This window comes from Miscanthus floridulus, unplaced genomic scaffold (genome assembly GCF_019320115.1).
Source record: "Miscanthus floridulus cultivar M001 unplaced genomic scaffold, ASM1932011v1 fs_822_1_2, whole genome shotgun sequence".
Taxonomy (NCBI): domain Eukaryota; kingdom Viridiplantae; phylum Streptophyta; class Magnoliopsida; order Poales; family Poaceae; genus Miscanthus; species Miscanthus floridulus.
In genome coordinates, this window is record NW_027097319.1 from 1 (window position 1) to 12,451 (window position 12,451).

A 12,451-nucleotide genomic window follows, 5' to 3' on the forward strand; every position below is an offset into this window, starting at 1 on the left:
CCGCGTCCCGCCTAGCCGTCACGTCGTCCATGGCGCCTCCTACCGTGGCCACGGCGTCACCAGCTCCTATTTCTCCACGTGATGTGCCTTCGAACGCTTTGGTAGCAGCCTCGAGCAAGCCTGCCACCATCTCCATTCATGCTCAGATGGTGTTCGATGAAATGACGAACCATACTCAACCTCCGACAGCAAGCGAGCCTGCACCCGTGTTCACCTCCCAGTGTACCGCCTTGCCATCTGCTGCAGTGCTCCATGCTCGCACTGCTGTCCGAGGCGCTTCGCTGTCTGCTGTGGGGCGCTAGGGTCTTGCTATCATCCAGGACACTAAGGCGTTACAAACTGCAGAGCTGCTCACATGTCGAGGTGATTTCCCTAATCTCTGTGATTGCAACTTGATTGATGTGCCTGTAGTGCTTGGGAGGAGCTGTGATGTGGTGGTGGTGCAATCGGGGCTGTTTTCTTCATCGGACTGGGTTGAGCAGTAACCATGGCCACCACCACATGTGCAAGTTGAGTTTGGGTGTGGCAGTGCTGATGTACGTCCACCTGGCGAACTGAGGTCAAAGAGTTGTGATGCTGAGTTACGGCCTACACCATGGCCGTATGGTTGAGAGGTGCTCTGTCAGGTGTTACTGTGGTCGCCTTTGGAAGCCCCCATGGCATATACAAATTTGCCAACAAACCAGGGCATATGGAAAAATTATTGGACTACGCTCTACAAGAAGGGGTTGATGTGCAGACAGGCATCAGGCTGATACTGAATTTGTGCCTGTCTGATGGCTTTGACTTGTTTCCTACATTGCTTCTAACTGATGGATCATGTAGGATTGATCGGCGTATGGAAATCCATGGTCATCCTCTTGATATTCAGGCTCTGTTCTATTCTGCTTTACACTATTGCCGAGAAATGCTTGGTGTAACCGATGGATCCAAGAACTTGATCTGTGCTATTAACAGCTGGCTCAGTGCTCTGTCATTTCACATAAGAGAGGTTGATATGAAGAAGATAAATGCGATTTATCGCTACAAGACTGAGGAGTACTCCCATGATGCCGTTAACAAATTCAACATCTACACGGAGCAAATTCCGTCCTGGCTTGCAGACTGGATTCCTGTGAAACGTGGTTACCTTATAGGCAATCTGCAGCCAGCTCACATGGATTTCAGGTTTTTCTTCATAGGGGATCTGTTGGCGATTGTCTCATCTCTTGCTACTCAAAGGCAAGTAGAGGATATTCTGAACCTTATGAAGGCCTTGTTGAACAGCAACCTGACCTCAGTACTAGTGTTGGACACCCATTTGGCAACTATTTGTTTACTCAGAGCTGGACTGCATTGGTCCATGACCTGCTGCATTGTGTTCCAGCCAGTGCCACCTCCTGAAATACTTCTTGTTACCGTTAACAATGAGTTGGTTGTGACAGATTTAGTTGCCAGCAAGCTGCCTGTTCTTGATTGGATGCTCATGGCCAACCTTCAACTGGAGATCATGTCTAATGCAGCTAAGTTCCGGCCAACACCCTGGCCTTCCTTTGGTTGTCGTACAATGTTGCAGCTACTTGGTGCTTCTCCTGCGCAGGCTTCAAATTCAGCTGGGCTAGATGGCAGGTTTGGGGCTGCCATTGTTGGATTCCTGCCGATCAACAGTGCATCAGGGACCCCTATTTCTTACCGAGTGGAAGTCTGCATTGCTGTTAGCATGGTTCGGGTGTCCTGGCAGCCACATCTATTTTTCAAACGCTCTCAGTTTGAACTTGGTGTTGCTTCCTTGAACTCAGTGGGATGGCAGGTGTTTGTCCGAGGAAGATGCTGGAGTTTGCCAACAACTCAATGATGGATTGCAGAAATCCATGATTGTCAGCAGTTTTCTCATTTTGGGGTGTCTGATCATGCGCATATGTGCTATGGCATGAGGGAACTTGCCATCTGCTCATTTGATGTGGCAGAGCAGTTGTCCTGGAGGCAAGAGAGAATCATTTGGCCATCATATCCTGAAGAGGTACTGCTATCGTTGTGTATCCAGCATCAGAAGAGTGCTCAATGGGCACCACGATCAAACGTATTGGCTGAGATACATGCTATCAACTTATATGGTGAAGTGTCATCTACTAGTATGATGTGGCTCTCAAGTTACAGCAAGTTGCTGCTTGATCAAGCGCTGTTTGTCACACAGGTGTCTCAGTATAGGCTCGTACCTGAAATAGCAGCTTGGGAGCTAAGACCAGAGTCAAGACAACTCAAGTGTGGTGCTTCCACTGATCACATCGCATTTCTAAGTGGAAGGTGCAGAGGTTATGATCTTCACAAGAGCTCGTTCAGTCTTTGGGATCCTGGTGGTTCTCATCTTCTCGATGAGGCTTTTACATGTATGCCATTAAAAAAGTTTGTAATTACACACGAGCTATTAAAAAAATTGACCGCACATGAGTGCCATCGTTCTGAACTTCTTTGCTCTCCAAGGTATTCCGTCGGTGTTCTATTCGTTTTTCACCGTTTGGGAGTCCTGATAAGTGGATCAGGTCAGTTAAAACGTTCATAATACTCCTCTCATCCCTATTCTCTCTCTCTCAAACTCTCTCCTTGTGTGTGCGGGGCGGAGCTTGCCCGTGCCCGCGATGGCTGGCCAGGGCCAAGGTCGCCCGTGCGCGCCCATGACGGCCGGGGCTAGGTTGGGTGGCCGCGTGTAGCAGCGGCGCCGAGGCGGTCACCGCGGCCGCGAGCTCGTGCGCGTTAGCCTGGATGAGGTGGCGCTGTGGTCGGAGTGGAGCGCCCCCCCCCCCCCCCCCCCCCCGCGCGAACACGGTGAGCTCCGCGACTGGAAAATTCGTGGTTGTGTATTATGAGATTTTCGAGTGGGAATGGAAGCCCGAATCCTCCTCGTGCCCTATGGGATTCATCCCTTCATCCCTTGCGTCTGTGATTTTCATGGAGCAGTGTTCTTGTTTTTTTCCTCTCGTTTCTTGCCCTGATTAGCTGATTCTTGAGTGTTTTGGTTCGTTCCTTTTCATTTGATTCGTGCTATGACATGAGTTTAGGCTACTCCTCGAGTGAATTTGATTGAATCGACTCGAGCACGAAGAAATCGAACGAATTGCGTTTTTTGGGATTTTTTCGTGTTCTTGGCTACGATCTGATTTTCTCGGAGTTTGAATCAATCTCAAGCGATGATATCTTGGGGATAGGCTCGTGCCAAGCTGAATTTTACCTGTGCAAATTTTGAGTTCGATTCGTGGAGTTTTGGGTCGGTTTTTGTCGATTGTTTGTCCGCTCCTTTTTCTGTTCGTGAGTTCGTCGGTATCTGTTCGTTGCTAGCAGTATTGGCTGCTCGTCTATTTGGCAGGGGGACGTGTGTGGGATTGGCTGAGCCAAAAGGGCGTGAGTGCCCAGCACCTTCGGTGCTCATCCAGCAGCCATGCTGCTTGCTTTCCCAGCGCCGAGTGCTCCCTGTGCGTGAACGTTTTTGTTCTTCTTCGTTCTCGGCTGTGTGTAGACCTGTAGTCGTTCTGTCCCTCCCTGGTCTCTGCGTTCATCGGTCTCCTGTATTCCGGTCACGAGCAAACCAGCACAACAGCGTGCTTGCCCTTGGTGGGCTGCTCGCCGAGCAGGAGTCCAACACCGAGCGTGCTTGCATCGAGCTGTGCTTGTTCCTGGCCATGCGTGGCCTTCTTGGTTCCTGTGCGTGCGTCCGTTTAGCAGCAGTTTGGAGAGCAGCCCCTCCGTTCAGCAGCAGGTTGGCGGCCGTGAGCTCGAGCGCAAGCTCCGCCGAGCGGGGCTCTGCCGGCTACAAGCGCGAGCGCGAGCTCCACCGAGCGCGGACGCGAGCGCGAGCGTGAGCTCCGCCGGCCTCGGACACGAGCGCCGCCAGCCTCGAACACGAACGCGAGCGGTGTGGACTAAAGAAGCAAGAGGATAGGACGAGAGAAGGGTATTTTGAACCTTTATACTGACTGGGCCCACATGTAACGGTGAAAAACAAATAGAACACCGACGGAATAACTTGGAGAGTAAAGAAGTTCAGAACGATGACACTCGTGTATGGTCAATTTTTTTAATGGCTTGTGTGTAATTACAAACTTTTTTAATGGCATACATTGAAAAGCCTCTTTCTCGATCGGCTTGGGGGCAAGCCGAACTTTAAGAAGGCGGGAATATCAAGGACTGTCTAGTGGTGGGCTGGCATGGACGGCCCAAGCAGGCCCAAGACGACAGGGCATGTGCATTACAAAGAAAGGCAAGGAACAGCCGTCTAGGGCATCGAAGAATTAATAAGAAGTCTATTGTTTATCTTCCTCCCCAAATAGCTCTCTCTCTCTTTTCCTACCTTCAGCACCTTCTAGAATCTTCTGGTACCTTCCTTTTGGTTTCTATTCCCCTGCTTGCTGATTTCAGACCTCCCTCCTCATGAGGTCTTGTATCCTGCTACCTCTGAATCGAGTTGTCAGTGAACCAATCGAGTGTGGTTGATAACACTTATTATTTGTGTTTTCGTTCTAGGTAGAGAACCAAGTTGTGTGTGAAACAAAAGACCAAAACTAAATCTAATTCGTGCTCACCATCTTCGCAAAGCGATCGATATTCAAGAAATGCAGCACTAGTAGAGAAAATAACCTTTGATCTACTTCGAAATTTGGCTTTAGTCCCGGTATTTTTTGCGCCCGGGACTAGAGAAACCTTTAGTCCCGGTTGGTAGCTCCAACTGGGACTAAAGGTCCCTGCCAAACGGCTACCGTGGTAGACTTTTGCTGCAGGGGTCCAACCGGGACTAAAGGTTAACTTTTACTCCCGGTTGGTCCCTCCAACCGGGAGTAAAAGTCTACTCCCGGCTGGAGGCTCCGTCCGGGACTAGAAAGTGACCTTTAGTCCCGGTTTCTGTATCCAACCGGGACTAAAGGTCCCCTCCTATATACCCCTTCTTCCTCTCCGAGCCCGAGCCACTTTGAGCACAGTGTTCTTGCTTCATCGCCGGCCTCTCTTCTTCCTCATCGCCTTTCTTCGATTCCTCATCGATTCTTCGGTTCTAAAGGTTACCAACTTTATACTCTCATGTTTCATCAGTAGCTTATCTCATTTTGTGGACTAGATATATGTGGTTTTTATGGTGGATTTTTTTATTTGTAAGCCATTTAAGCACAAAATCACTTTAAAGTTTGCATATTTGGATGAAGGAAGGTTAAAGTAGTTATTCAAAACTAGTATTCAGCTTTCATTTCTTGCATGCATAACACACTTCATGGTTTAGAGATATAGAGAATTTTAGAGTTTTTTTTTATTTTATTTGTTTATAAAATGAGAAATTTATATTATATTAAAAATGAGTATAGAGAGTAGATGGCAACTGCTTCCGGGTCCTCGGCCTCTCATCGGGTTCCAAAGCGACTGAGGCTGGACCTCCCTCTCATTGCATGCGGCAAGTGTGAGGAGAAAATTGTGATGGAGTACCGGATGAGGAAAGAGTGTCCCAACAAGGGTCGTATCTTCTACAAGTGTTCGGATCGCAATATGAGTTATTTTGTCGCATTTGATGATTATGGTTAATTTATACTTATTTTTATGATGATTGTGATTAGAGTTCTAATTTTTTGTTTTAATTTTAGTGGGATGGCACTGGATGTTCAGGCTGGTACTGGGAGGAAGAGTATGTTGAACATGTGCAAAACTCTTGCACAGGTGGCTACGACGGCTGATGAGGTAGTGATCCTACGGAAGAAGCCCATAGATGTTGAACAAATGCATGATTTGTCTATTTTAGTTGGGATTGGTCATGAAATCCTTATGCTACTGAAGTGCATTTTAGCTTTAGTTTTTTTAGTGGTAGTTGGGATTGTCTACATTGTAGCGAGACTTTCATAAATTAATACCTTGTGTGGTGGCATGCATGTCGTATAATTAACTAATTATGTTTTAGGTTTTAATATGGTATGTATGTCATGTAATGCAGATGAGCCGGCATTGGATGTACAATGCTGATTGCTGCTCCCAAGAGTTCATTGAGGGCATGCATTCTTTCTTACGTGTGACCGAGACAAACAAACGTGATGGTTTCATGTGTTGCGCATGTGCCATATGTAAGAATTTGAAGGAATATGCTAGTTCAAAAAGTCTTCATTCACACTTGTTGAAGTTGGGTTTCATGCCAAACTATATTTGTTGGATGAAGCACGGAGAAACCAGGGTTGTAATGGAACAAGGTGAAGAAGAACAATGGGACGATGATGACATTATTGCTGAATATGGTGCCTTCAATGATACTGCAATGGGGGAAGCTGAAGAAGAGGTAGGGGCAGAAGATGAGCCCACTGATGATCTTGGTCAGGTCTCCAACGCCTCCAAAGAGGTCTCCAACGGCTGCCCCGCCTCCCTTCATGACCAAGAAGCAGCCAGCTCTTAAGAGGTCCGCCCCGCAAACGAAGCCGCTGGCTCACCAGCCGGCAAAGAAGAAAGCCTCCTCTAATACAGTTATTCCCCAAAAACTGGCTTACGAGAAAAGTGAAAAGGAATTAAATGCTGCAGTATAAAAAAGATGTGAGCAGTTTCTTTGAAAAAGTAAGAAAGCGACGAGAAGCGAGGGAGAACCCGGAGAAACCGTACTTCTACCTACCTCCAGATCTTCTAAGAAAGAAGGTGGACTAGAAAAAGCGGGAATCTCAAAAGACCCTGCTAAAATCGGACTACGACCGCTCTCTCACCAAGTTATTTGAGGCGGCGTAGAAAAAGACTAGAGCAGGAAAAGGTGTTGCACAACTCGGACAACAATCACAACAATCAGTCCACCCTCTTGTCATTCGTAATAAATATGGTTCCAACTTAGATGTACTAGACGTCGATTTTGAGGACCTAGCTCGGTTTTACGAGGATACCGGTTTGGACCTTGCCCAAGTGCTTGCTGAAGGACCATCTCCTCCGAAAGTGGATCCTTGGAAGAAATTTGAACATGGAAAGAGTCTATACAACCCTGAGGCCTTAGGTGAATTGGGTACGCAAATATACCTGCTAAACAAGTGGTACATGGCGGCGTGTGAACGGGGAGAGAACTTTGTTTCTGTCAGAGTTAGAAACCAACATTATACTTCCGTGGCGATGACGTTATATATGTCGAGTTTTTAGAATTACACCAACTATGCCACCTGGACTCTCTCGACAAAAGTCTCATTAGATGCTATTGTCTATAAGTGTGATTATTTTCTACTATTAAAGTGTATATATATAAAGCTACATGTATATATATAAATTATATATCCTCACACTATATTTTTATATATGCAGATATGAGATGACAGAACTCAGAAAGAGAAATGATAATGATGTTGGTTTTGTTGATCCAAATATCGTATTCAAACACCCTAATCCCCCGCCTCAATGGAAAGCTGAACTCGAGAAAAATCTCATGAGGTTTTTAGTGAACCAACAAAACAAGGACATATTCTTCCCCTACAACTTCAAGTGAGTGTTAAATAATTAATGTCGATCGTATGAACATTTGTTCAATTATTTGCTTACTAGCTAAGCTATCTCCACATATATATATACATACATATATATATATATATATATGTTGACTCTAGTTAACGTCGATCATATTTGTGTATAAAAACATCAATCACTGGATATTGATGGTCATCGATATGACTAATAGTCGGTTAAGCATCTTAGACTCATTAAGAAAAGAGCAAACAGAGTGCCAAGACATGATAGATATTATCCAAGGGTAATTTGGTCTCTCTAGCAACTATATATACCCCGATCTCTTAACTTCAATAATTATTAAAGGCCAAATTAATTTTTTATTTTATTGGGCGCAGTGTTTGAAAAAGTTTCATTGAGGAACACCACATGAAACATTGCAAAGCGCCACTGGATGTAATCGCACACAAAATAAGTACTAGCTATATATATATATATAATTCAATTAACACCATGCATGCTTTCAATTCACCGGATCTTTTTTCTCGTAAAAGTGGGTTCTGAGGCAAGAACAGGGGAATAACTACTGCGGATACTATGTTTGCGAGTTCATCATGGCGTACTCAAAAAGAACTCCTGAAGAGAACCTCAAAGTACGTTATATAAATATATTCATATATTCACAATTTCTTTTATTGCTCATATATATAAGTAATCACGTGACCAACACACACATATATATATATATATATATATATATATATATATATATATATATATATATATATATATTAATACTTTTCCTTTAACTTTTATTGAAGACTCTATGGTTGAAGGAAAAAGTCATACGACGTGACCAACTGAAAGTAATTCAAGAGACCATAGCAGGATTTCTTAATGACCAGGTCCTAAACCCCGCCGGCGAGTTCTACAATGACGTGAACGAAACATGGTAGCCAAATCAGATGGAGTGAATTTGTTATGCCAAGGATATGATAGAATATACAATGCAAGCTTTATTTGTAATACATATTATATGTACATAAAATAACGTACAATATATATATATATATGCATGTAATATATACGTTAGTTTCATACTTTAGTTTGTACAAAATGTTCGAACATTATAAACGTGTAGAATACGTATATTATTAGCAACGTAGAATGTGTATTCGAAAACCTATTCGAAAACCAAAACGAATCATCAATTGAAAATAGAAACAAAAAAATGAAAAAAAAACCTTTAGTCCCGGTTGGTAAATACCAACCGGGACTAAAGGGCCGGCCCACGTGGCTAGGCCGGGAGGCCTCTTTAGCCCCAGTTGGTATTACCAACCGAGACTAAAGGTGGACCTTTAGTCCCGAGCGCGAAACCGGGACTAAAGGAGAGGCCCTTTAATCCCGGATTCGTGCTCCCGGTTTTAAAACCGGGACTGAAGGAGGGTAAGAACCAAAAGTACAGCTAGTTTCTCTGCTAGTGGAGGTTGTTGAGCACCTAGAGCAAACGACTAAAGCAAAGCGGGGTGATCTCATCATTTGACATGCAAAGAGGTGTTTGTGTCCGTTTGATGGCCATGTGACCGTGTGTGTGCTAATATATATAGGCGGCGGCACGCCCAAGATTTAGACGAGGATTGGTATAGCTTTCTCTGTGAAACATGCACTCAATCAAGTTGCAGGCTAAAAGGGAGCCCCTGCCTAGCTAAGGCAGCAAGGGCAGTATACTAAAACGTTGGTATTTTCACTGACTCTTGATGGAGACTACACACCACCTTTGCTCTTGTAAAATTGTGTGTGCAAATATAGATGGTGGATTGAGTCCTCATTCTTGTGCGCAGCATGCAGAATCCAATCCACATCATCCCGACGTCATTTCTTGATGTTGCACCCTCACGCCGCTCCTCTCTTGTCTCTTGGATCGTGGGCTAAATAGGTTGCAATCGTTTTGTGCTGCTCGATCTGCTTTCACAAACAAAGTCTATCTGAAACGCAGGTATAATTAACATTTCCAATGGCATGCAATAGCTAGGACCGTCGAGTTGGAAAACCACCCTTCTTCCCGCTAACATCACCAGCATCAAGCTGCAAGGCTGTTTTGGTTTGGGGACTGATCTTGTCAGTCGTCAACACATCCATCATGAGTTCACTCCTGCTAGGATCGGATGTGCACGTCTGAAGTTTCTTAGGGAACCACGAGTCAGTGCCTGATTTTAGCCTACCGGTGGAATGACCTGGTGGTAGACGAGTCGACTCTCTGTGCATCAAACCAAACACCATATTTTGGCTTGGTGCATTACACATGCTTCGGTTACACAAACCAAACACACTGTAAATAAACATACAATAATAAATGTAAAATAATAAAGGTATGCCCGAAGTCCAAGGATGTAACAATAATAAAGGTATGCCCGAGGTCCAATGATGGATATATAAACATAAGAGCAAGGCTAATAATACAGTCTGCTGGTGGTTATAAGGTTTCTTTACGGTCTTCTCTCAGTCCACCTATATAATAGTTAGCTTTTCCATATTAATGCATGTGTCTCGCAAAGTTTTTTTGGTTCTCGTGCCTAAGCCGGCTATAACTTTGCAGCCCGTTTCTTCTCTATCTCCTCACCTCAGCAGAGTGCGTTGCATTGGACGCAGCGATCAATATAAACTCATAGTCGGCTAACTGAAAGCCAAAGACGCGCGCGAAGCAACGGCAAGTATGTATCTACTTTGTTCGTGATTTTTGTTGACGGCCACGTACGAGAACAACGATTCACGGTGCTGCAGGCTCATGAATCATGCATGTCAAGTCGCGGTAGCCGCCATACATTTGTCGCATGCATGCATTATTAGCAACTTAGCGCGCGAGCGAGGGCAAGGAGTACTTTCTGCTGCTGGTAGTGCTACTGCTAGGTCGTGCAAATTGTAAACTCACGGCTAGTGCGAGGCTTCAACTTTGCACCAAAAGGCAGCTCATCATTCGAGATATGTTTGCTTATCCTTGAGAAAAAAAAAAGATCACTTTACACTATCTTAGTCATTTTCTTGGTTATTATATATGCTTTTAGGACTAGATAGTGTCTCTGTTTGGTACTGTAAGGTGCCGTGTCCACAATATGAGTATTATATGTTAATTTACCTAAGGACATAAAGTGGCTCCACGATTCCTAGTACTAGTATTTAGGACCGTGACACTTAAGGTTGTTAGAAGATCTCGATCAGCAAGAAAATCGCTAAGCCCCTCTGATGGCAGAGTGGAATGTCCGTCTATATATTTGCGTGTGTAAGTGGTCTCTTATTATATATTGATCTTTTTTACCAGAATGAAAAAACCTTAGGTATCAGCGGCCGTGAAGCTTATATGAACGGTCTAGGTTTTCTTGAGATACGTGCTGGGACCTGGCTCCTCGTCATCGTCCTCATCCACCTCCGCCTCACCTATGCAGTCATGAACACAAGCTCTCAGCTCGTCCTCCCACGGCCGGAAGGCGCACACCTCCATTGCACAGTAATTCCTCGGCGGCGAAATTAAACCGGCAGCTGGAGCAGCGCGCGGCGGAGCTATTGCGGTGGGGGCAGCGGGGGTGGCCGTGGGCGTGGGCGAGGGTGAGGGCGGAGTAGGCGGTCGTGGGCAGTTGGTTTGTTGATCTTAGGATGAGGGGCAGGCGACGGGAGAGAAGGGCTGCAGGTGGACGAAGGGAGGGAAGCAGCTTGTTCGGTCTCATACCGTAAGAGTTTGTTCAGTCTCATAGGGATTCAAGAAGAATGGGCGAGGCGATTGAGAGATGATTAAATCTATTGCAAGTCAATAACCTCCCCCAATGCCTTCAGATTCCCAATTCCCTACAAAGGGGATTAACCGAAGGATGGTAAGCTAGGAAATTCCAGGTTCACTTTTGTAAGGTCCTAATGACTAGAGGGGGGGTGAATAGCCTATTTAAAAATTCTACAACAACACTAAGACAAGTATTTAGTAAATAAGATGGTGAAGTGAATCTTGCGCTAGCACTATACTTGTGTTGCAAGCCAGCTACCCAATTCTAATGTCTATGATCTCTAGTGTATCACTCAAGGGCTAAGTCACTAAGTTACACCTAGGTGAAGAAGCCAGCAAGAGAGCTATAACTAAAGAGCTACACTAGCTACACTAACTAGCTACAAGCACTACACAAGGTAAATATACAAAGTAATGCAAGAGAGTGGTAGAAATGATATATCGACGTGGCAAGTGCTCAATCAATGAATACCAAAGAATACTAAGGAGACAATGATGACACAATCAATTTTTTCTCCAATGTTCACTTGCTTGCAAGCAAGCTAGTCCTCGTTATGGCGATTCACTCACTTGATGGTTTACGCGTTAATAGGCATTACACGCCTAATCCGCAACTAGGTGCCGCACAACCAACACAAGATGAGGATCCACAAGCCACGCGCAATCCACTAGAGTTGCCTTTGGCGCTCCACCGGGGAAGACACAATAACCCCTCACAATCACAATTATCAGCGCCGGAGACAATCACCTTCCTCCGTTCGACGATCCACCAATCACCGGGCCGTCTAGGTGTCGACAAACACCAAAAGTAACAAGATCTCCACCAGCCCAAATCGCCCAATTAGTGCTACAAGATGCTAGAACACTAAGCAAAGCACTAGAGGCTCTCCAATCTCACTCAAGATGATCAAATCAAGTGTGCAAGTGAGTGGAGTGGTGTGCTCAGCTCTCAAAGGGTGTAAGCAGCTATTAGAAGTGCCAAGAGGGTGGACAAGGCCGGCCACTACCTCTATTTATAAGCCCACAAGCAAATAGAGTTGTTACCCCTTGGAGCCAGCTTCTGTGAGGTCACCGGACACGGCGGTGGTGGTACCGCTCAATGGGTGGTGGTGCCCCCCCCCCAACGATCGGCCCAACGGCTAGTTTGACTGGCCAGGCGGGCACCGGACAAGCGGCGGTGGCACCGCCTCTAGGGTGGCGGTGCACCGGACAGGGCATGGCGGTGCCCCCGTGGCAGCACCCCGAGCCATGCAACGCCACCTTTTCTTCACCTTTTTCACC

The 12,451-nt window shown here is 45.6% G+C and overlaps 1 protein-coding gene across 1 annotated transcript; it reads left to right on the forward strand.

The window, feature by feature from the left end:
- Positions 1–6: 6 nt before the first annotated feature.
- Positions 7–2,455, forward strand: LOC136533246 (uncharacterized). Its single transcript, XM_066525811.1, has one exon. The coding sequence runs from the start codon at positions 596–598 to the stop codon at positions 1,832–1,834; it is 1,239 nt and encodes a 412-aa protein (XP_066381908.1). The 5' UTR covers positions 7–595; the 3' UTR covers positions 1,835–2,455.
- The last annotated feature ends 9,996 nt before the right edge of the window (positions 2,456–12,451 follow it).

What these genes read in the sequence shown, in the direction of transcription:
- LOC136533246 (XM_066525811.1), top strand. Translation starts at nt 596, where the DNA reads ATGGCCGTATGGTTGAGAGGTGCTCTGTCAGGTGTTACTGTGGTCGCC.